At 37.8% G+C, this 24,759-nt stretch overlaps 1 protein-coding gene across 1 annotated transcript in view; it reads right to left on the reverse strand.

Moving 5' to 3' along the window:
* Positions 1–24,759, reverse strand: part of LOC139947888 (uncharacterized) — a 51,071-nt gene that overhangs the window by 21,793 nt on the left and 4,519 nt on the right. The window contains exons 2-31 of the mRNA XM_071945725.1: positions 19,652–19,857; positions 18,733–18,840; positions 17,674–17,832; positions 17,012–17,153; positions 16,578–16,763; positions 15,187–15,401; positions 14,590–14,764; positions 14,082–14,204; positions 13,574–13,717; positions 13,031–13,204; positions 12,138–12,308; positions 11,845–11,958; positions 11,329–11,451; positions 10,636–10,808; positions 10,224–10,388; positions 9,499–9,651; positions 8,599–9,088; positions 8,030–8,209; positions 7,373–7,492; positions 6,699–6,919; positions 6,045–6,129; positions 5,183–5,371; positions 4,339–4,455; positions 3,500–3,766; positions 3,174–3,323; positions 2,615–2,796; positions 1,980–2,160; positions 1,383–1,508; positions 611–742; positions 5–127 (exon numbers count right to left, since the gene is read on the reverse strand). Coding sequence (XP_071801826.1) covers positions 5–127; positions 611–742; positions 1,383–1,508; positions 1,980–2,160; positions 2,615–2,796; positions 3,174–3,323; positions 3,500–3,766; positions 4,339–4,455; positions 5,183–5,371; positions 6,045–6,129; positions 6,699–6,919; positions 7,373–7,492; positions 8,030–8,209; positions 8,599–9,088; positions 9,499–9,651; positions 10,224–10,388; positions 10,636–10,808; positions 11,329–11,451; positions 11,845–11,958; positions 12,138–12,308; positions 13,031–13,204; positions 13,574–13,717; positions 14,082–14,204; positions 14,590–14,764; positions 15,187–15,401; positions 16,578–16,763; positions 17,012–17,153; positions 17,674–17,832; positions 18,733–18,840; positions 19,652–19,857 — 5,094 coding nt within the window. The remainder of the gene's footprint in view (positions 1–4; positions 128–610; positions 743–1,382; positions 1,509–1,979; positions 2,161–2,614; positions 2,797–3,173; positions 3,324–3,499; positions 3,767–4,338; positions 4,456–5,182; positions 5,372–6,044; positions 6,130–6,698; positions 6,920–7,372; positions 7,493–8,029; positions 8,210–8,598; positions 9,089–9,498; positions 9,652–10,223; positions 10,389–10,635; positions 10,809–11,328; positions 11,452–11,844; positions 11,959–12,137; positions 12,309–13,030; positions 13,205–13,573; positions 13,718–14,081; positions 14,205–14,589; positions 14,765–15,186; positions 15,402–16,577; positions 16,764–17,011; positions 17,154–17,673; positions 17,833–18,732; positions 18,841–19,651; positions 19,858–24,759) is intronic.

Consider the following 24,759-nt stretch of genomic DNA (forward strand, 5'->3'; position numbering starts at 1 on the left):
TTACCTGAGCAGATTCCATTGATCTTTTCGAATCCAATATTACAGATACAAGAGTAACTGCCGATGGTGTTCTCACAGTTTGAGTTGAGTTCACAAACAGTCACCTCATTGAAACACTCATTGATGTCTGAAAAACAGAAGAGGAAGTAAAGTCATTGAAAAGAAAAAGTGAATATCACACGAATGGCTCTCACTAGATCACTGCCTCTGCTTACTTGGTATGAAACAGCCAAATCCAAGACGATTTCACTTTGGAAGACGTGATGAATATTCATACAATCTTTCTGGACTGGCCAATGGCCTTGAATTATTACACCTAGAACAACCGTAGAGCACCCTCAATCTTGTTGCTGGCAGCTCGATAGCCAACATGAATATTCACCATGTTATTTCAAGTGAGATTAGACAACTTCTTACTCTATGCCAAATCTGTATACTTTGCAACCTACCCTCTCCAGGACACAGCGGCGATGCTTTTAGGAGAGTATAACAATTGAAGATTCAAGATCTTTCTAAGCTGTAAATCATCAATCATTCTCACCCTTGAAAAAGCCTGTTTTGCACACGAATGTTACTGACCACTTTATACAAACGGCAAATACAAACGTACCTTCACAGACTGTTCCATCACCACTGACATCTGAGTAACCTGTCACGCAGGTACATGTAAAGCTACCAGGGGTGTTGCTGCAGGTTGCAAATGCATGGCAGTTGTCTGTTTGCAAGTCGCATTCGTCAATATCTAGAATAAAGGAAGAGAAATTTAAGTATTTAACTGTACATATTCAAGCTAGCTTTAAATTTTGGTTTGGATAAACATGAACAAAAGTCTAAACTTCTGAAATAAGTGCAAGGCTTGAATTACAATAAGGGCAAAGCTTCTGTTGCCCTAGTCTTTGCCTTGGTTCCCCTTTCAAATGTTTCCCATAGACTATGAGATTTTCCAAATGAAGTGCAATGTGCAATATCTAAATGGCCTTGTCCTCTCAATGATGATATTCCAGGCAGCCAAGTGTTTTTCCCCCCCAAGACTAAAACCTAACCTTTTCACCAAAAATAAAAAGCTTACTGCTTAACTTGATCAAAATAATTGTAAAAAAGTAACTCATGCTAAAAATGCATTAACCTGTTGTCTAATTTACCCCAAAATATTATTCCTGGGATGACAATCCTTTCAGATGATGTTCTCAAACTAAGAGCGTTAACTAATGCACTAAGTACACCAATCAGAGAATCTGACTTGTTATGCAAATTCAAGAAGTGTATGAAAAAGCTTGCATAGCCTATCTAATGCGCTGCATTCTTGGTGTAGTGACAACCTATAAACGCCTTTATATGTATGTATGTATGTAAGTATGTATGTATGTATTAATTAAACCTACCCAAACAGGTGCGTTGATCTGGGTGAAGTTCATATCCCGCCATACAGGAACAGGTAAAACCTCCAAGCATGTTGTTACATATTTGCTCACATGGTGAACCGCTGGGGTCAGCACACTCATCAAAATCTGCAATTCAAAAAATAATAATAATTGGTAATTATATAGTGCGACAGGCATCTCAAAGTGCTTCCAACATTATTCCTGCTGGTCACTGGGCCATTTAATTCACTCCTTAAAACCACCTTAGCTCTCTGTGGAGTATACAGCCTGTCCAATGATTAAATTCATTAACAACAATTTTACACTTTTGTTCAACCTGTGAGGTCAGAGATCTCTGACCTCACAGGTTGAACAAAGTGTAAAGTTGTTGTCAAGTTATGAAATCATTACCACAGACAAAGACAACATCATGTATACTTCTCCATCTCCACAAAAATAGATATGATAATAATAACTCATTAAGTTTGCATTGTTGTGGCTGGTGCCAGACTCAATTTTTGCTTAATAGCAAAGAAATTAATAGTAAAGAAATTTGTCAAGCTGTATTTTCTGCTTAACAGCTTTATGACGTTGGGTTCTTGGGAGTGGGTTGCTTACCGTAGCACTTGAATCCATTCCCCTCGAGGCCAGTAGGACAAGGTCCACAGGTGTTGCCGTCTAATGGAGCGATGTTATCGACACATGTAATACCAGGGAAACAGGGGCCATCCTCACATCCGTTGCGATCCACCTCACAGAAATCACCTGTCCATGCAGCATCACACGCGCAGACCACGACCTTTAAAAGGAAAAGGCAAGGTTGTTTTAATACAAGCATGGTATTTGAATCTTGGAAACAAGCAGGATAACAATGTTTGAACACACAGGCAGACCACAACCCATATAAGGAAGAGGTATAGGTTATCTAGAGTCAACACTGATGATAAACGAACAATAACCATTGTTAATAAGTATCCATTCTTCTAAAATGTCATAAGATTTGTGGTGAAAACTTTGTCTTTGTCTCTGTTTAAGATTATTTGCTTTTTAAATCACACCCATTTGAATTACATTTATCCTGCTTCGAGCTACTTGTTTTTCATTTGATTTACTCCATAAATACTAGCTGTTATTTTTCTACTAGCTATTATTTTTCAAAGAAGCATGGACAAAATTGAGTATCTCATTTAAATTAAATATACTCAAGTGAGTAATTGTTAAGAAGTTGAAGTTACTTGTAGTTTTAAACTTACAGCAAATTTATCCACCACAATGTTGGACGTGTCAGTGTATTGGTCGTACACACAGGTTCCTCCATTTTGACAATCACATATTTTGACAGTCGGTTCCAACACCGAGTTTGTCTCTCCGTCAAATGCACGGATCCCAACCCTCACTTTGTTCAAGTCACTTGGATTCCAGTCAAAGACTCCGGCTGAAATGAATGAGATGGTATAATTAGTGCAACTGTTTCAAACTTAAAATGCTAATCAGTTTCTTTTGAAAATAGAAGTTTTCTTGGGCCTTGACCCTACTCGTGCATGTGTATGTGGTAAATTGCAGTAATCCAACGATGACCAAAAAAGTATGAATATCATGCCTGATTATCTACAACTTTGTCTAAAAATATGAAATGAATAAAAAAAAATTCTTGCGGTGTAAAAACAATTTCCTAAATAGTCTAGACATATATTTCCAATATACAAACACATTACGAATGCGCTGTACAGGTTCTGAAAAGAACACATGGTGCCACAACTCATGATTCCAATCAGTTTGCCCCGATCATCTTCAGGAGAAAAAGTTCCTTACCTTGACTGATATTTGCATTGGGAACCATCTGGGTCAGTGAGAAGGTGATCGCTTGACCTTCAGGGTCAAATGAGGTCGTCTCCAAGGTGAACGGTACTCCGACCCTTGCTTCAATCAAGTTGGAACCAGTGATGTTGGGTGGGAAGTTAGCTGTGGGTCAAGCAGAACAAAATTGATTATTGGTAAATGTTTTGTTTAAAATAATCATTTTTCCAAAATTCTAGAAGAAGTGATACAGCCCCAAAAGAAATATAAAGGACTTTAGGACCATCTTTTCTAGCGCTGCAGATTTGCAAACAAGTTTGTAAACAAAACCGAAAACATACCTAAGCTTCTGGCTTCAGCTACATTTTCTTCACTCTGGACTTTTGTATCTACACCACGGGTCAAGCTCTTGGTGGCCAGTGCATCAAACAAACACTGATTGTCTGTGCCACACATATCTCTGGATTCTTGAAGGAATGCGGGATCGTCATTCGCTGTCGAGGCAATGAGTTGATCGAGGAACAACGGCGTGAAGGTAAGATCATTATAAAAACTCCAGGATGTGCCAGCGATGTAGAAGAACAATGAGTCACTTGTTGTTGTTCGCCCTGGTCAACAAAACAAAAGAGTGTACAGGTTTAAAATCAGTTTTTCTATATCTGTTTCTGGAATTGTTCAGGGTTTGAGCCCTTTCCCTTGTTCGCTTGAAAACCAAAAATAACTCACAATGTAGAGATGGTTCATGGGCTGCCACCAAGCAAAACATAGACAATCAAAATGGTTCCGTGTTTGAGCCCTACCTCTTAATTTATTTTATTTTATATTTTATAGATAGTGCATGGACTGCCTACAAGTAAAAAGTAGACAATCCAAGTTTGTTTGAAACAAGTGTTCTTGTTAAAAACAACAGTCTCATTAAAAAGTAACTTATAAATATTAGGCTTGAGGTAACACCATGACTGTATCAACTTGCTGGGTAGTTTATGTTCTCATAAGAACTTGGCTTACTTTATATTCTACTACCCCAGAGTAGATTTTTTGGAATGGAGAGACTTCTCAGTTCTGGAAAGAACTGTCCTACTTTTAACTTCCGAGTGGGGGGGGGGGGGGGGGGAGGGGGGGGGGGGTACAAAATCGGCTGAGACTTCTTTTGCTTAAGTAGATTGAAAAGGTAACTTACATGTCTCTCCAAACATAAAGTAGTCAGGATCGGTGTAGGTGCCATCAGCACCTGTTGGTGTTAGTAACACTTCATTCTGCATTCGGAAATCATCACTTGGATCATCGTTCCAAACACCTGTACACATACAAAAAGGATTTAATTGATTGCATGATAGAATGATTGCTGTAAATAATGGAAAGAGTGATGTTACAAATTCACAGGAACAATTTTTAATGTAAAACTACAAACGGTCATTCTCATAGAAGTCAAGTAAATGACAGTAAAATAAAAGTAGGAATTTGTTTTATTGAGAACAGGGCTGACATACTCGTACATGTACGTGGTGTGTTAATAGACTTTTCAATAACACAAAAACTTTACTATTTTTTTCTAGGGCAACAAAAATTTGAAATCAGATTTAAGTAGGGAAGGATACCATGCCTGAATTGAGTATCATCTACAACCTTGACTCAAAATTATTATGGGTATAATTTTTCTCTTGAGGTTTAAAAATTTGTTTCTCCAATAATCCAGACTCTTAAGTGTGGGTCAGCACTATTTAATATTCCAAATGAGTTGTAGAGATTCAGAAAAGCACCAGTAGTGCAACAACTTCCCATTTCAAACAGTGTGCTCCAATCGTCTACAGGGCCCAATTTCATGGAGCTGCTTAAGCAGAAAATATTGCTTAAAAACATTCTGCTATGCACCAATAAGCAGGATACCAACCAGAAATTGTACTTGTGACAGAAAAGTTTGGCTGGTAACTTTATTCTGGTAAGCACAATTTTGTTGTGCTAAGCTAGTTTTGTGCTTAACACATCTCTATGAAATTTAACCCAGGAGATAAAAGTATTCTTACCAAGCAACCCACGGCTAGAGCCATCCTTGTATTCATCGGGTGCAGAGAACACCATGTCCAACACTCCATCAATACTTCTAACAGCAATTGACATTCCTATGGTCCAGTAGGCTACATACCTCTGCTGTGTGCTGTTTCCGACAGTCTCAACAGAAATTTGTAGCAGGTTGTTGCTGAAGAGATACACGCCTGTGAAATAACAATAATTTTTGTCTTTATTATCAATATTAATCAATATTAATCACGGCAGCTCCCCAGCCAGAGGAAACCTGTAAACAAGGGTGCTTGCTAATAAATTTATTATCAATATTATATATATCTGGTAGTAAGTGAACTTAATCACGGCAGCTCCCCAGCCAGAGGAAACCTGTAAACAAGGGTGCTTGCTACTCTTTCAGGGTTCTGGGTTCTTTTGCGTTTACTACCAATAAGAGTACATACACAGGACTAATACGTCAAGAAATTGAGTTTTAAGGTGATATTTGTGGCCAAACAATCACACCAAAGGACAATTTCTGTGTACTTCAGATTAAGTCAATATTTATATTGCTGTTATTATTGTGAGAGAATTTATATACAGAGTTTGAAGGGACTCTATATCATTCAAGAAAGGGCCCTAATACACAAATAAAGTAACATTGGCAAGTAACTTAGAGGCAACTAACTACAGCGCTTGTTACTTGACCACGTTGGTAGCACACAAGTTGGTAGCACAAAAATTTCCTACGATCCCTAAGAACTTTATAAGAAAATTCACAAGTGAGTGGATTCTCTTCTTTGAGAATGCCTGGAACAGGATGCCTGTTAACTGTTGTATGTGACATGGCCCACAAATCTAGAAGGGAGAGTTCATAATCCTTACCATCAACAAATAGATTCTTATCAAAGGCGACGTTATCCACAACAATGTCAACATCTGTGCCATCAGCGTTCATTGTCATCTGGACCTGTGGAGCAGATACATTAACAAAAGCATAAGTCACAGCATAAGGAATAGAATTCTTTTTAACAGAAAAATATGTATTTTGTGTACAAAGTTTTAATAATTTTGAAAAATCTGTGACTGTTGCATTAATAGTTGACTCCCCAAGTACGTTTATATACTTATTTTTTTTAACAGAGCAATTGTCGCTAAATCAAGATGTAACCAATGTGGCCCCAATCAACTGGTGCAACACTGTTCAGACAAAACCGCACAAGAGGGCAGTTGTTATTATAAAACATTGTTAGAAATAACCCCCCTTGAAGTAAAATAGTGTAGAGGAAGACATGATTGATCTACGCCAAAATTTGAGTCTGAGAAAGGCTTCAGGAATGAAGCCTCTCTCAGTCGTCTGAAAACACACAAGTCTGTAAAACAAAGGGTGCATTTTTTAATTGCTCCCAAATGTTCACTGGCTTTTTATCTTGTGTATATGTTGGGATACACCAAGTGAGGATACTGGTCTGCGATAAAACAAAAGTATACCCTGATCAAGGGGAACCGATTATGAACAACAAATGTAAACATAATTACCGTTTGTGCATCCTTCGCTTTTGCCACAAATGCCACGAAGACAGTAGCATCAGTAAGTTGTTGCGTGACAGTATCCATAGCACGGGCTGTACGACCCTGTAGTTCAAACAAATTCCCGCCAGAAACGTCTGGGAATTTCACCTGAATGTACTCTCCGAGACCGTTGAAGGTGTACAGAATCTCGTCCAAAGTCTCTATGTGAGGGTCACCAACCATCCAGCCTGGAATTTTTTTTTACAAATATTTAAACATCAATTAAAATTTCTTATCCCCGATGCAAATTTAACATCTATTATGTTTCAACATCAATTAGCGAAAAAAAGTGAGATAACAAGGATTTCACGTTGTCAGAATTTAAAACAAGAATACATTTGGAAACAACACCTGAAGAAAACCCCAGAGATTTGATTTTTTTTATTTATCCTTAAACTTTTTAGGCCTCAGGTATGGAATAATTGCTGAATATATGCGCTAGCCATGTAAACGAAGAATGCCCTAGTAACATGGGGTACGCATGTGCACAAGCTTAACATTTCCCTGCGAACTTGTGAAAACGCTTGACGTTAGCGCAGAATTAACTGCTTCCATAAGCACTGACTATTTACTTACGATCAGCAGAGCCAACACAATTGTCCCCTGTTCTCAAGACCCCAAAATAAAAATGTGACAATTACCTGTTCGTGGAGGTAGATAGCCACTGCAGCTTCCAGCTGGTCGCTTCTCAAAGTACATATTGCAGAAGGCTTCATCGTTTGATTCCTTGCAACAGTAATGTCTGGGTGAGAAATCTTCCACTGTGAATATACAAAAAATTATCACATTAATCTTTGAAGTGTGTTTTAACAGACAATAATCTTGTTAAGTAGCTTCTTGGGGCTTGTAAAATATATTTCATGTGTGCCATTTTTTACCTCAAACAATCTAGTCCCTTTTTGTAACCTAACAATTTGTTTCACTTTGAAAAGATTCTCTCTCCAAACGGCTCAAATCTTTATTCAAACAGAAATTGAGGGTCCAACAAATTGCTAGTTCAAAGGCAGTGTATACTTGGTAACTGGTAAAGTCTAGTATCCTCACTTAGTGTGCTTACAATAACAAGCCTGCGATAATTTGCTGATCACAGTTGAACAAGGCATCATGCCTGAAGCCTTTCTCGGATCCAAATTGTGGGGTGAACAGATTACTTTTTTCTCCAAAACAACAAAGGGGGGTTGTTTTATTTGTTTATAATCTCACAGAGAAAGTTGTTTTGGTCATTAACCTTTGGAGTAATTGACAAAAGTACACCCTGCCCTTAAATGAAAATTTTGTGACAAATTTAAGATCCTTACGCAGCCACTTTGAAAGTAAGACTTCATACGAGTCTCCTTGGTAGTTATACTGATATCTCTCTTCCACACTGATTAAGTAGTCAGTCTCGTAGCCAACGATCAAGGATTGATCTTCACGATAACAGCAACGCATTCCCCCAGTATCAAATGGAGGTACGGATGTCTGTAGACAGAAAGGTCCTGTTCATAAAAGAGAATGGAAAAAATTGCTCTTATGAGTTGGCAAAACAGATACAAATTTAAAATTAAAATGAGAATGTGGAATTCATGAATGTTTTTTGTGCTTGAGGTTTCAAACTGTCTGCTGCAGGGTTAAAATAAAAACTACTGTTGTATTAATGTGAAACTGTCTTCAAAATTAAAAAATACTACAAACTTAATCTTATGAGTGGCCAAAACAGATACAAACTGAAATTTAAAATGGGAATGTGGATTTCTTGGAATGAGTTTTTTCTCTCAAAAGAGTTCAAACACACTCTGTTGCACCCAGCAGGGATAAAAGAAAAACTATTGTTTCATAAATGTTTAGGTCGTCTTTAAAATTAAAACATTACAAACTGAATATTTACCTTCAAAGCCCTCTATTTCAGCAAGAAGTTCCTGAGAAAATCGGCGGGAGGCTGCACTTGATACGCGTCCTCTAGAGGGCGCTCTCCTTGAGTAGGATCTATCATTACCTCCTTGACTGAAAGAGCATGGGCAAGCACCAAGAAAACGATCCCAGTCACTTGGGTCCGGCTGAGTATTGTACCAATCCAGACAGAAGCGTTTGGGATTGATAGTGTCTATGGTGTTATTCTCAAGTCGATAAATCCATCTGCCCTTCAGATTTGTGTTTCCGTTAAACAGGTCAGGGCGGAAGGAGCTGGCCCCTGTTGCAAACGGAGGGTTCAGGAACTGTGAGTTGACGTACAAGCCAGCACCATCGTTATAACCGATAATGACATCTTGGCTAGCCAGAGAATCGTAGTCCCATAGCATTTCACCTTCTCGGTAGTTGAATATACAGAAACTGAAGATGCCATCGGTGAGGAGAACTGCTTGGAATGTGTTTGTTTCCTGAAAATAACAAAAGATTAGTATTAAGAACTTCCATTATAATAAAACCTTTCAATCTTTCCCACGTTTTGTGTTTTGTGTTGTGAAGTATCACAACAGTTTTTTTTTTGCTGATTTGGCAAAAACTTGCCCTTTTTAGTTAATCATTGAAGCTGTTTGTGGTACCTTTGTTTTGATATTAAATTTTATTTATCAGTAATTATTAATACTGATTTAGAAGTATTAAGCAAAACATTTACGGTCATTTTTTTTGACAGGGAAGCTGCCTGTGCTTTTGTCAGTCTGGTTAAAATTTGCAGCTGATACAGGGAAGCTGCCTGTGCTTTTGTCAATCTGGTTAAAATTTGCAGCTGATACAACGAAATGTCTTTTAAAGAAACAAAGATATATTCAGTGGCCCCTAAACTTACATTCTGTTGGATGAACGAGGGCATGTTCTCCCACGTTATGACAATCATCCATGAAGCGTTGAAGTTTGAAAACTCAGAGTACTGATCCCGAACTCTCCCGCTAGCTTCTGCCAAAATAGCGTCATCCGTCGCTGAAGTAGAGGGTTGGTAAATCTACAGGCAAATGAAAAAAAATTAAATTTATGAGACCAACTCCAAAAACACAAGCATGTACATGTACCATTGCTAAAAATAATAATACTTCAAATAATAATTGGCTATTAAGATGGCAACGGTACAGCATTTTGTTAGGCTCCCTTGCAACTTTGCAATCAATTTGCAAGGAAAACTAGTCTTCTACATGGGGACTCTGGCAAAGATATCAAAAGTGTAAGAAGCCGTATAGGAAATGGTATCATTGAATTCTTTCAGGTCATTTTGTTTGAAGTTGGATTTGAAACTTTGAATGGCTGGGGTTAAAATCAGTTGAGGTTTGTGTTAGCACCATGTAGAAATCGACTTTAAGTAGTGCTGGTTCTGAAAAAAAAGTGATGATTGACAATTCAATGTTTAGACTAGTATGCTCTAATTGTCTTCATTATGTTTCAGAGCATTTTGTGGTCAACAGGCAAAATTAAATACAACTCCTTTCACGTCTGCCACAGTTGTAAAAACTGTAAAAACATTACAAATCGATAACGACTTTGTTAAGGACATTACAAAATGTGTGTAAATCATTAACATACCTTATAGTACACCTCTCCTTGGCTGGTGGTCAAATCAGTATCTGCCCAGAATGGTGCGACCATAGGGACCGTATTTATATCTGAGAAGCCATCGCTAAATGGATTGGGGTAGCCCAACTTCAGGTCATTCTCATTCATGAAAATGATCAGGCCATTGTCCATGAACTGTAAGGTTCAAGAAAAATGTTGGTTAGAAACTTAGTAACTTGGGTACATATTTAATACTGGGTTCTATGGCCGGAGTGCTGTTAACAAGAGCAGACATGAAATTGTCCTTTTTGAAAAAAGGAGGACACTATTATTGAGAACAAGGGCTGACAATCATGAACATATGGTGTAAGATTTAGTAGACTTTTCAGACTATAGACCCTTCCCATGAAATATGTAAATTGGAACAACTGGAACAACTTACATAAAGAGCAGGGTAGAAGGTGCCTCCAAATGGAAAGCCTGTTTCTGGTCGAATGGTCCTGGAGAGCATTTCTTGATCAACGATTCTACGATTTGAATCCACTGCAGACTGGTCAAATGTGTCTCTTAGAAGCTCGTCTGAGGCGTCCGGACCAAATGGTAGGAGAATTATTTCTGGAAAATAAAAAAAATTGCTTTATTTAACATATTTAAATAAGGTGATGAGATTGGACAAAAATATAAAAACTTTAAAAAGGTTCCAAACTGTATGAATTTCAAGTGAAAATTTCACTTTGAAGTATGATTTAGAGCTTAGCAGAGTAGATGCAAACATTTTCAACAAACTCATGCATGAAGGTGGGAATCACATCATCCCAAATTTTCTCAAAACCTTGGCCCGATTTCATTGCTATGGTTACTCGTAAGCAAATAATCTGCACTATTGGAAGCATGGAATTCCATGCTTTTGTAAAGTGTATTTCACAGGTTAGCAGGCCATTTTTGCTTGTGTGTGTGTGTACTCCATGTTACTAGGCATTATTTGCTTACACAGCTAGCTAGCGCAGAAGTTTTTTGCTTGCACACTGAGCGGAGAATGGCGATTGTTAGCACAGAATTTGGCGGTAAGCAGAGCCATGAAATTAGGCCATGCTTTAAAGGATGAAAGCAGGGTTGACAAAAATGAGAAATTTACCTTTACAGTCGAATCCATCACCCCTGTATCCATCTAAACATGCGCAGGTATAACTACCAATGGTATTGCTGCATGCTGCACTGGCAGAACAAGTATCTAGACCAAGAGTACACTCGTCAATATCTGAGAAAATAATAATAAACATCAAGAAATAATTAAAAGACCACAGATAAGTTAAATACATTCAAGCATTCTAATGCATCAGAAAGTTTCCTTGTATAACTCATATTTACTTTTATTAGGCATTGAGAAGACAGTGTCAAAAACCAACTAAACAAAATAACTGCATTTGATTATAAAGAGCTGCTTAAGCAGAAAATATTGCTTAACAAATTAGTAAAATATCAGTAATAAGTAGTGCACATGACATGCTGTTTCGAATGCTAACTTAATCTGTTTAGCATAGTTGCCTTGTACCTAGCTACTTAAGCAGCTCTATACAATTTGGGCCCTGGCATGCCTGGGGATAATATCCCTGAAGTACCAAGAAGCTTTGAAAAGTAAGCAGGAACTCACCCATATCACAGTTATCTCCAGTCCAGGAAACAGTGCAAATACATGTGTATTGATTCACTTGGTTCAAACAGGTACCACCATTCATACATGGTGTAGATGCACATTCGTTGATATCTAGGTAAAATAAAACAGAAGTTTAACTCTTAAAAATGTTTACAAACTATGACACAAGTACTGACAAGTAATGTGGCGCAATATGCAGCCGATCATTTCCTTACTATTTGCAATTATCCAAGGACTAAAAAATAGCTTTTGACAAAAGTTGGTGTAGTGTTAATTAGAACTGATGTTACCTATACAATCGGGGACTGTTCCATTGACGACTCCACTATCACATGCCAGTAGGGTGCCTGCTGGCATTAGATCATATCCAACTTCGCATGAGAATCCAATTACATCGCTGTGGTTGAACGCCATAGCATCAATGAAACCATTGGCAGGTGGAATTGGAATGATACAGTTTTCTGTTAAGAAAAGGAAAATCATTTTTACTATGCTGTTAATGTTATAATGGTACAAACAGACAAAGGAAAACATACAAGAATGGGAATTTTCAAGTAATAAATTTGACTGGTAGGATAATCAGTGTATTGAAACCAACCCCGTATTCAAACTCAAAGCTATAGCCAGGCATGCAACTGCCCGCTGAAAAAAAGAGAGGAACATTTGCAAAGGCACAACGCAAGTGCGGAGTGAGGCAGCCGAAACGCCACGAGACATGATACCCACAATGGTAACCTAGAAAATATTGAGGTTTATTATGCTCTTAGGTGCATTGTTAGCATGTACTAGGCTTATTTTTACATGATTGTAATGGTTGTTACCAGGCATATGTTATGCTAAAAAAAAAAATCCGAAAAGAAAAACAAAACGCGGAATTCTGCGGAAACGCTGAAGAGTTGCATGCCTGTATAGCTATGGCCACGACTGTGCTCAGGATGCCTTATACTTCATTCAAAAGAAATCTACCTGTAAAACAAGTTGCTAATTTGGACATGAACTTGAAGGAAGGAAAATTTCATGTCTTTCCATTTGAGAAATATAAAAGCAGCGATAACTATGATTGTGGTATCATCATGAAGGGTAGATCTTGTGTTACTTTTGTAAACTGAAATTAGAAAAAAGTACATTCCTTGTTTGAAATTCTCAGCCAAAGTCTGTGATCGATAATAATCTGTTGACTTACCCAGGCAGACAGGTAACTGATCTGACCATACACTCAGATTGCAGGTGATGTACGAGGGACCAATTCTTGTGTATCCAGCGAAACACTGGAAGAATATACTCTCCCCATCACGGTAAAGAGACTTCTGGGGTCCAGTTCTACCATTCACAATGTCTCCTGGATTTGGACACGTTCCTGTAAACCGAACAATTAAATATAGTTGTACATGGAAGTGTGTAGGATATACGTGTAGGCGGTGCCTTACTAACTATTCTGAAAATTTTGAAATATTTTAGGGACATTTTGTGATACATTAAAAGCTTTCTAGGCAGATTTGACACCCAGAGGCAAAACAAAAGGGACCGAGATTGTTTGACACGTTGAGATTGTTTGCCATTAGATTTTGTTAACAAAACTAACTTGCATGTTTTGCTGTACAAAAGAAAATGTTTCTATTAAACACAATGAGGGAGGAGTGTTCTTGGTAGATGGTGAGGGGTGGGTGAAGGGGGTGGTTAGAAGAGTGAATCTTTATCGCATAAGATGATTGTCAAAATTACTTACCAAAGCAGATTTCTTCTGATTCATCTTGGTTATCAGAACAATCGTAATCAATAGCGTCACACAGATAGGAATTTGGGATGTATATTCCATCAATACAGCGGAAGTGGTCAGGCTTTGGACAATGGTCAGTCACATTCATTACATCTGCAAAACAAGACTTTTTATTAAGTTTAATCACTCTGGAAATTTCTTTCACAGGACAAAAACAAGTTTAGCTTGTGTTCTACAGCAGTCATGGGAATTTCAATTTCAATTTAGATTGACCAAACCATGCTTAACGATTTATTTATCTACTTTTATGAAATTCTAGTTTCTCCAGGAGACAATCAGAGCATAGGCCTACTCAGGTTGAAACCAAACGGTCTGTTCATCCTAAACCCCTCCCCCCCAACTCATTTAGAGATAATCGTTACATGGTGGTACAGCAAACCTTACTATATCGTACTTTCACCATGCAAAGTTTCAAATCCTACTTAGTTTCTATTTGTAAAATATGTTTTTTGCTTACCGCAGCAAAGTGTCTCGTCTTCATCATAAAAGTTCAAGCAATCACCAGGGAAACCGTCACAGACCCAGTCACTTGGGATGCAAGTTCCTTCTGGACACCTGAACAGGTTTGATGGACAAACACCTTCAAGAAACAAAAAGCAAAAATAAACAGTTAATTAGGGTAAAATCTAAATGAACTCCATCCCATTTATTTTATGTTTTTGCTACCAATAAGTTTATGTCAAACTTTGAAAGTGTCTTCCTCCTGCAGAGTCACAGGAAGTTTTCTAAATTTCTAAATCTAAACACTTTCCTGTTCAATGGCTAATCACTTAGGAGCAGCTGTTTTTCCCCAGTGCCTTCGTTTTTTACTATGCTTATGGTTAGTAGAGCCGTTAAATTCGGCCCTTTTTAGGAAAAATTGGGTCAAAAGTCATTATTTTCTTGTAAAGGTCACTTTGATTAAGGACAAAACCCATGTGGCACTTTCTCCAGACAGAACCATTTTTCCATCAAGCTGTACTTACGATCACATGTAATACCATCTCCCTCATAACTTTCAGCACAGGCACATCCGTAAGCGTAATTAGTGATTGCGCAGATTGAGTTAGCACTGCAGTTCTGTAGGTCACAGGTTACATTTCCTTCCAAACCACATGTGCATATATCGATGCATCCTTCAGTGACGAATGTTTCGTTATACTGGTGACAGGAAAGAGAGACAAAGAACAAAGTTAAACTCTGGAGTGATGTTGAGACTGAAATTTGAAAACCAATACATTAATTTACCAAAGTTCCACCTGTCATGATTTCCATTCCCTCCAGTTAATTATATTCTTTTTGTTTTTGATGTGAGGAAGTTAACAAATTACAAAATTTGTTCCCCCACTCCCCAGCCGTCAAACTTGCAAGCAAAAGAAACGGCTTAACATCTTAAGTTAAAATAATCTTACTTCCTCATACCTCGGAGGTATTGATACATAATAAGCTACTTTAAGTCAACAGGAAACAAATTTTTATATACCATTTATTTGAAACAATTTAATTCTCAACTTGTGCAGCGATTACAGCCTCTCAAAAATGACTCATCTGAAAGGAATGTCAAGCCAAAATATTATTCTTACCATGTAATAGATTCCATTGTAGTTGCATCCACATTCAGCCTCCGGTACACAAACATTGCCATCCTGGTAGAAGCCAACATCACAGATGCAACCTTCAACACAGGGTAGGCCATTGCAAGCGCTCTCTAGTTGCCCGCCACGCCTGACATCTGAACATGTCACTTCGCAGTCGCTGATGCATGTTCCATATGTCGAGTTCGGTGGGCATGTTAAGGCTGAAGTGAAAAAATAAAGTATTATTTCAACTACAAAAAATCAGTTTCAGAAGATTTAAGATTTTTATAAATTATAATTCTTAAACATTATTTGTTGCATGCTATTATGAGCTTCTTTAAATGAGTTGGACAATTATCAATTAATTCGTTACTGTATTTCACATCTTTTTTATTGTATGAGAAAGAATTTGCTAGGGTCGAAACGCATGGCCATGAAGTATTTTTTCATTAATTATTTGCTACCTTTTACCCCTTTGGTTGAAATGAAATAAAAATGAAGAAAGTTTTTTTGAAGAAAGTGTTTTCCAAAGCAGGAATTTGTGGACTCAAAAGGCAGGGTATACTTTAAATTATAAAGGACAAAATCCTCACTTAACATGTTTATCCCAAGATATTCATTAAAATAACCTGTGATTACAATTAGTAATCGAAACACACTATTGTTGCATAGAATTGTGGGACATCAGATACCTGAGAAAGGCTTCAAGCATGAAAAGGCTTTCTCAGATACATGTAAATATTCGGATCAGAAATTATCTCTTTTTCTAAAAACCACTTTATGTCACTTCAAAGAGCTGCATCTCTAACTTAAAGCAACTCAGTGCGTTCTTCCAAATAAGTGTATGTCATTCAAGTGGAGTAACTACCAACAGTGCCCTCAAGCATGGAGAAATAATTGTATGCTTTCACCCCAAGGCCGACTTTTAGGTGTGCCATTAAAGGATCAATAATGCACATCATAATAGACCCTACTGATTAATCCGTCAACAGCTTAATAAGCTTATAGTGATTGGTATGGGAACCAACATGCAGACCTGTCCCAGGAGTGAATCTTATAAAAGCCAATTATTCTGCCTCAACAAAAACACCTTCACAAACCAGTCTTTGTGAATGCAAGAAACAAGGCCATGACACAAGGTGTGTCTTCCTTCTGCAGATTACGTATTGTGTCTCTCTACATAGTGGGAACACCTCATTTAAATATAAGTGATACATGAGGGAGTGATTTTGAACAGGCACAGTATTGGTCTTTGGAAAAGTAGTGTAGCTAAGTTGTATAGGATCAACAAACTTTGAAGGCTAATCACATTAGGTTTCACAAGGGAATAAAACCCCAAAGAAGTCTCTGCTTTTGTTATGATAATCTTTTTGAGAGAAACTGAACAAAAAACTTACGACACAGGCTGGCTGACCGCCAGTCAGATGGTGGATAACCCCTTGCGTTACAAGTATCCACAAATGCAGCATAGATATCACAAGCCCCTGATGTATCAGGATACAAGACGCAAACATCATATTGGCAATCACTGTAAAAGTTGCTGGCATAAGTTGGCATTGCTGCAGCACAAGCAGCAAATGGACCTGCAAAAAAATATTTGTTGATTAATAACAAGTTAAAGATTATTTTCCACTTAAAATCTTAGTTGAAATTATAAATTTTCTGCTTTTTAAATTGAAGGTCTCTTTGAAATCATTTCTTTTCATGAAGTTGCAAAAATTAAACATGTCAACGATGCTTTGAGGGACATAATTTTTTTACTAAAATAAAATTGTCCACAAAGTTTAAAACATCCACCTCGTTAAAAAGTAGGTTAAATACATTAAGTTACCATCAGATCTAATAATGTCATTGCAGACACTTGCTGCCTCCACACTAGTTGAAGAATTGCATGGGCTTGCCACATTTATAGTTGTATCAAGACACTCTGTTGGATTGACGATGTAGCTGTCGGCAAATGCCAACATTGAAGACTGAAAAACAAACACGAAATTTATCAGGATTTTGTTTAACAAAAAAACATGGTACCCTTCTAATAATAAATGTTCTTAAAACTAAATAGTAGACACTTTGAATGTTGATAAACAAATTATGCGGGTCATCATAAGCCACCAAATGTTAGCAAAATATTCAGTCATATGTACGATTGTGACAATTACAGTCAACATTTGTACAAAATTATTTTTTAATTGAAAATTATTTTCAATTAACAAAATTCCATCCCATGGTTGCTTTGTTTAAAAAGAAAACCAACAATATTTTAAAAATATTTATTTTTGTGGATCATTTTTACAAACATCTGATTTTACTTAAAGCAAATATGGCTTCCTTTTTTGAGGTGTGGACCGTTTATATTGGGTATCAGTTTAATATTGAAAACATGTTCTGCTATGTACACCACACCTCAAAATGGCTTAATAGTTTTACAAGTTGGCAAAGGAGGGATGTGAAGAAAATAATGTTTATGTTTGTGGGAAAAATTTGTTAGCTTACAAGTGATCCTGCGCTGGAAGTAAAGTCGTTATTTGTATCTCCGTCGCTATCGCCGCCGAGTCCACAGACCATCGAGTTGAAGAGAGTCCCGTTGAGAAGTACCTTCACTCCGGACGATCCATCCCACTTCACGCGCACTCCGATGTTCGTCAGCACAGACTGTGACCATGGTGATAGTAAATGAAGACAATGATTTTATAATGAAAGCATTTTTAAAAACATTGAGCTTGCATTGTCACAATTATAACAAGCATTTTATCTCTCAATTACAAATGTACCATTCAACCTGCAATGATGGTTAACAATCAATGAATGTTACAACTTGAAACAAGTAGTAGACTATCGATATGATAGCCCCTTTCCCTTTAGAGTTAAACAAGAAAAGAAAAAAAAGGACAACAGGTACTGTGCAATTATATTATAATATTACAGTACCGAGTAGTACTTAGTCAGTACATGGAGCAATAAACTAGATTGCTCCATGGTCAGTAGTTATGTATTCCTATCCTAGAACTATTTCGGTTTCGTTCCGCTATATCGTCTCGAGATAGCGGAGCATCTCCCATAACGGGAGACCATAGCGGAACGAAACCGAAATAGTTCTACTTCTAGGAATCTAGGAGTAGTCAACTCAGTAGTGTACATTTATTATTTGGGTTTTCAGTTGCTACCACAACTGATGATTGCATCACCTGTGCATAGACTTCATATTTAAAATTTAAATTAAAGGTTTTCTTCCAACCAAAATATAAAACTGATGTGTTCATTGTCGTCTATATTTTACAAAGATTGGTGTGATGTTTCTAGGAGAGTACGACGTACTAATTTTAAGATGATTCGCTATTATTTTAACAATTCACATTCAGATGTGAGTATCGAATCCTGCGAGTATGGAATAATGAAGGTATCGAATAAAGTTATAAAATTGAGCGTAGGCTTTCAAAGACTTGAGAAGAAGTCGATACCATCTTAGCAATAACCGCATCATAATACAAAAGTTATCGCCACCAAAAACGTTTGTTATTTTTTGGGAAAGTCGTCGAAAGTGAGTAAACTTACCGTCTGTCCACCGCTTCTCCGTACACTGACATCGTTGGCCAAGAAGGCTGGAGTTTCCACTCTGATGTTGTTGATGACCTGCTGGCGATCCCTCTGGAGAAGGATTACCTACAAATGTGGCAAGGTAAAGATACCTTTTTAAGTCAATAACTTCGGCTCAGTATTTTCACCATTCATTATTCAATACGCGCGCTTGCGATCCCATTAATTGTATCTAGCACCACCAAGCGGCACTGTCTTGTTTAGTTCAAAACTACTGTCAATCGATTTGCAGCCTAAACATCTGACGTCACAATTCGAGGCTCGGAGGGGCCCAGTCTAATCGATTTGTTGCCGATTTGAAAAGAAATTATAGTTAGATAAAAAAAAAAAAAAAAACCACTATTTCCCAATTTTCAAGTAAGTTGTAAGCTTTCATTTCAGATTACTCACCCCACACTAATTCACATAAGTGATGGTGATATAATGTGGCCGGCCTTAGTTGATTATTGAAGATTGTGTTCAATAATGATGCCAACACGTAAGCCCCACCACTGCCCACGCGGTAGGCCACGCGGTAGGGCAAGCATAATGGACAAATGATTCGCATGTATTTTCGCATGGCAAGGCATAGTGCGAGGTTTCCAACCGTTAGAAGCACCTTTGAAGCCCGTCTAGATGTATTTACACTTAAACAAAATTATGAACAAACTAAAAAAAACTCCGACTGCTTCTGTTCTTGCCGTCTGATAAGTACTGGAAATTGGACGGGCCACACAACTTTATTTTTACAGGGCCTACATTTCTTGTTCATAATTTTTTTTTAAAGATGTAGCCTAGGCAATAAACCGTTTGGATGTTATCGGTTTCATCATTGGCCAATAATTAGTAAACGGAAACAAAAAATGGTCACTGCCTCTTCATAAAATGTTTCACTCACCGTACTGCCCAAAGTAACTCTGACTGCTTCTGTTCTTGCCGTCTGATAAGTACTGGAACTTTGACCGTTGATGAGCACCACTTCGAACTGCGAGTTAGCTGCCATGCAATCTGAAGACAGCAAGTACTCGCAGTAACCCTGAGCGGTGAAGTGGCGCCCATCGAAAGTCGTGTAATGAGGATCACCAACGGCGATAGCCTCGACCTCTGTAAATTGAAGGGGAGCGGGAAGAAGGCAAAAATAGAGATTACAAGCGTCGTCTTGATAAACCATAATGAGCTGAAATCAGCCCTGGATGATCAGACAGAAACATGAAACCCAAAACAAACGGGACTGACATCACAAGCCCTGCACCTTAGCGTGAAACAAGCTCAGTCCATACCACAAAACCTACTTATTTAAACCTTGTTCTGTAACCTCGACTTAAAAGGTTACCTTAATCCTACTCTATGTTTCAGTCGAGTTCAATGATGCCTTCACCAAAAGCCATAAGAAAAAAGAATCTTTAATACCACGTCTAACTCTGTTGAAAGCGGAGACTTTTGGTTTAGGGACTGGTGTTAGTTAGTGATTGTGTCCCTCTCCCCGAAATCTGCCCTGTCTTGGAGAAGATGACGATTAAAGACCCTTTTTTCTCATACTTGGAAGGGTTCCAGACAACACGCTCAACATCGGGTCCTACTCGTTAAAATATGCCTTAAGTCTCTAGACCCTACAAACTGACCTCTTGGATGGAGTGAGCTTGCCTTCCGCAAGTTGCTTCTAGACCTAAGCCGTTGCCTATGAGCAACTAGTAACATAACTAGAAAAAGCTAAAACCTTTGAAAGTTACCTGCTTAGAAAGTTAAGAAACAGTTTTGAAAATGCTCATGTTCTGACAAAAAAAATAAAAAAAACTTAAAATACAAAACGAAGACCTACAGGCCCTACTTTCTGATCCAATCTTAACTGTTGAAACTCAAAGTAAGAATCGATAATTATGTGTTCCCCTAAGCTTTCCTGAACAAAACAAAAAAGAGAGTGAAAAACAGATTGCCTCAATGTGAAAAGCATATTATCCGATACTAAAAGTAAAAAATAAACTTCCAAGAGCTATTTATAAAAGGATAAACACAGCAATCCCGTGTGATATTATACTTTAAAATAAATTTAGCTCAACGCATGAAGTCCTAATCCCTAAATCTCACTGCTAAAGTTGTTAGCAATCGAAATAGCCAATTCCTAAGACAAACAAATAAATAAAAAATAACCAAATAAATCGGTTAAAATATAAAAGCTGTTGTCATTGTTCTAAAAATACAAAACCTTCCTGAAACCCTAAATAAAAATTTGGTAAGTTGATATAAACAAAATAAAAAATAAAATAAAGAGTGGAACCTACGGAAACCTACCGAAAAATAAAACTGTTGCCTGATATCGAAAACGTCTTTCAACCACTTTTTCTAAAACCATAATTTGTCGATCCTAAATACAACCTCAGTTACCTACATAAACCTCAATAACCTGACGAAATGTACCCTAAATCAAGTCTAACAAAAATGGTAAAAAAAGTAGCTACTTAAGTTGTTATTGGTAAAGTCCTTTAAAATGTACAATAGCAGTCGCTGTTAATGGCCTATACTATTTATTTTGAAATGATATACAACCTAGTTCTGTTAGCCTACTTGGTCCTAGCAAACAGTTCGAGCTAAGAAAACAAGTGTCTATAATGACACATTAGGTCTTCAAAAAGGTTCAGTGTTGCAAACGAGACGAAAATATCCAGGAGGTATTGTCCAATCAGTCATTTAGCAAACATAGCGAACCCACAGTAAAGTATTGTGACAAGCTAAGTTTGTTTGCACAGTGTGAACTGAGAGTTTGTCATTAGGGAGGAGTCGCATAGCTGAGAGGGTAGTACGGACGTCGGGTTCGAAATTAATCGCAATCGGGTTTTTTGTCAGACGTCAATACAAAAGTTGCATAAGTTGTTCATCCGGCTGAGGGGAAAAATAATGTTTGTTCTCGTATAGCACATTTTCTCATGCCGCCCAGTTCCTTCGAATCCAATGCTGTCGGTGATGTAGAAGCCTCGTTGCGATACAATATGTCCCGTCAAGGCTGGCTCCATTTCTTTTTTTCTTATACCAGCTCAAATGCTCCATCCAAGAAATATAACAACGAATCAGGTAGCCGCGCGATCGATAGTTTGTATAACATCACTTCTTTGTAGACAGGTTTCCGCGAAGAAAAATATTCTGTTGGTGTTCATTTTGTCAACCAATATTCTGTTGGTGTTCATTTTGTCAACCAATGCCATCATCAGTTAACAACCGAAAATCACCCAACCATTGCTTGAGTAGTTACAATTTGACGCGAAGTTTCTCTCTTGAAGATTCTCTGATGCAAGCATCCGTGGTGTAGGGGGTCAGCAGCGCGAACTGTTGAGGCCCACTGAAATGGCGCAGTCTCCCGTCCGAAGAGGCTGTCCATCCGACCGTCCGTCCCTTGAAGACTGATGACCACTGTGGTTCTCATTACTGTTTTCCACTTCATATTTTTGTAGATGGTGCAATCGAGAATCTTCGTCTGTTGGTTGTCCTTTACCGACCCAAATTGTGAAACATGGTGTCCATACATAGAGAGCAAAGTTATAATCAGAGGCGTAAAAACTGGTCAAGCAATTGTGCAGATCCGTCTCTACGTGATTCACTCAAGGGGGGTGATGACTACACTGCGATCTCCCCACTCAAGGCACACTATGGCCCCGCGGTCAATAAAAAGTCTACCATTGTGCAATGCCACAGAACACAATGATCAAATAGACACGCCCAAAGTTCATACAACTAAATCTTCACGCCTCGTTGCAGAACAATAGACCCAAACCGGTTATTGCTGGCGAAGCCGTTTTCTGGGACATGGGAGCATATGACCCACACCCTGTTATATAACTTGCGTATTAACTTATGTTGATGGCAAACTTTATACACTTTGTCCTCTCCCTGAAATTGCACCTTGGAAGGCAGTTTTATTACGGAGGTAATTGAGGGGATACTGTCAACGCATTATCCTCTTATTATTGCACATTCAAACCAAACGCAAGTTAATATAACAGAGGTCAGCAAATGGGACTGTGTTTTGGGAATTAAAAATTTAATTAGGACCAATATCCCACGATGAGATTGAATTTGGGCTAATCTTCGCACACACACCCACTAATTACGTAAAGCTTTAGTAAGTGAAATCATTTGAATAAATTGTTTGCATAGCTCACAAATACCACCCTCGAAAAGCAACCCCAAGAGGGAATTTTCCAGTAAATTCCACAAAACTAGCGGACAATTTACGCCATTAGCGCATTGTCACCGTGTCAAGGTGCAATTCAGTATAAAGTAATTTCAATTGCATGTTAGTTAAGACGGAGGGGGTCTTCACGGCGTGGGTATTGTGCCTGTGGCATCATCTATCGATCGATATTGATTTTGTTATCGTAAAGATGTTGGCGCCCTTTCACCACACCGTTCTAGAGAATTTTTAGAATACTGTCGAATAAAATTGGCTTGTAAAAGTTTAACTTAAAAGAGCAAAAAAACCTAAAATAATAAGTGCAATGTGTTTTAAGAAACGAAACTATTATATTATCAACACGCTAAAACAAAGTTATTATGGAGTTTAAATTACAGGTTCGTTTACACCAGTGTTGCTGTGGAAAACTATTTGAGTGTTTTGATAGTGACTGATACACAATTTTAAAAACCCCTCCATGTTCCATGAAGATCACGAGTGTCAATGAGTTGGTCTGTGAAATGTTATTTTAAATTTCTTTTACCCTCTCCAGCTTTTTCAGTTCAGACATTACAAACCATGCCGGTACGAATTAAGGTGTAAGAATTCTCGCCGAACCAAGCAAAACGCATCAGTTTATTTCTCACTCTATTCCTAAAAATGTTTTCTCTTTATGAGAAGGACATGAGAGAAAGAGACTCCACTGGATTGTATAGTTTCATTTAACGGCGGCGTTTGTGCTCAATCTCATTTGTAGTTTCAGAAAATTACCGAATAATTATTACGAGTTTCAATGAGTTGATAAATTTGACTATGACAAGTAACTTTTTGATGCACTCCAGCTGCAAAATTTAGATAGACATAACATGCCGATACGTCACTGAGAATTCACAGTGAGACGAAGCGTTTACAGCCTTTCATTCCAAGGGCTCAATTATCACTCTATTCCTAAAAACTGACTCCATTACATGAGAATGTCTTACTCAACTGGAATGTATGTGTAGTGTTGGTATAACGGCGGTATTTTTTCCCAATCTTATTTGTAGTTTTGTATACTATAAGTAGCTATTTAATGCTTCTCCAAAATCCTGTCTAAGCGCTAGCAACCTTCTGCGGAATTCGTGTTTGTAGAAAACATACGTTTTGTTGGTTCAACACCTTGGGACAACAGATTTTCCCAGCCCAAAGCCTCGAAAACGTATTGTGAAACGAACTACGCTGGCTTAAGCCTAAGCATGGGGTTTAAGTCACTGACGAAATTGTTTGAGCTCCTGGAGGGTTACACGTAAATAAAGATTGGAGATCAATCTGATAGAATCGCATTGTTTACTCTCTGGGTGAAATGCTCTCGACACATTTCAAGAGGGACTTAAGTCTTAACCTAAACCTAAATCATAGGTTGTTCATGTCCTTAGGCACTACGGGAAACAAAAACTTATGAAGTCTTGTCAAGCGTTCAAACAACGTTTCTGTTTGCGTTTTACAAAATAATGTTTACACTTTAGAGGCGTGCCCAAATTTGTTACGAGGTTTTTCCTCTTAAAGGGAGGAGATATGTTTTGTGATTCTACTCGAGAAAGTAATACTCTATAAGAAGCACCTAGTTGTTGCTTAACATTTTGAGAAACTATTCCCCCTGAAAGGGATTAAACCAAATTCAATCTGCAAAAATGTGTCACGCATAAAAAGTTTCTCAGGTTGTCTATGCCCATTTAATTACGCAATTCTTCCTGCCTGGACATAACAGTACTATTTCACAGTTTCGGCGACTTTTAAAAATGCCATCCTCTTCTAATCGAAATTTACGACAGTCTATATATACAACTTTATTACCACTGGTATTT

This window comes from Asterias amurensis, chromosome 15 (assembly GCF_032118995.1).
Source record: "Asterias amurensis chromosome 15, ASM3211899v1".
Classification (NCBI taxonomy): Eukaryota; Metazoa; Echinodermata; class Asteroidea; order Forcipulatida; family Asteriidae; genus Asterias; species Asterias amurensis.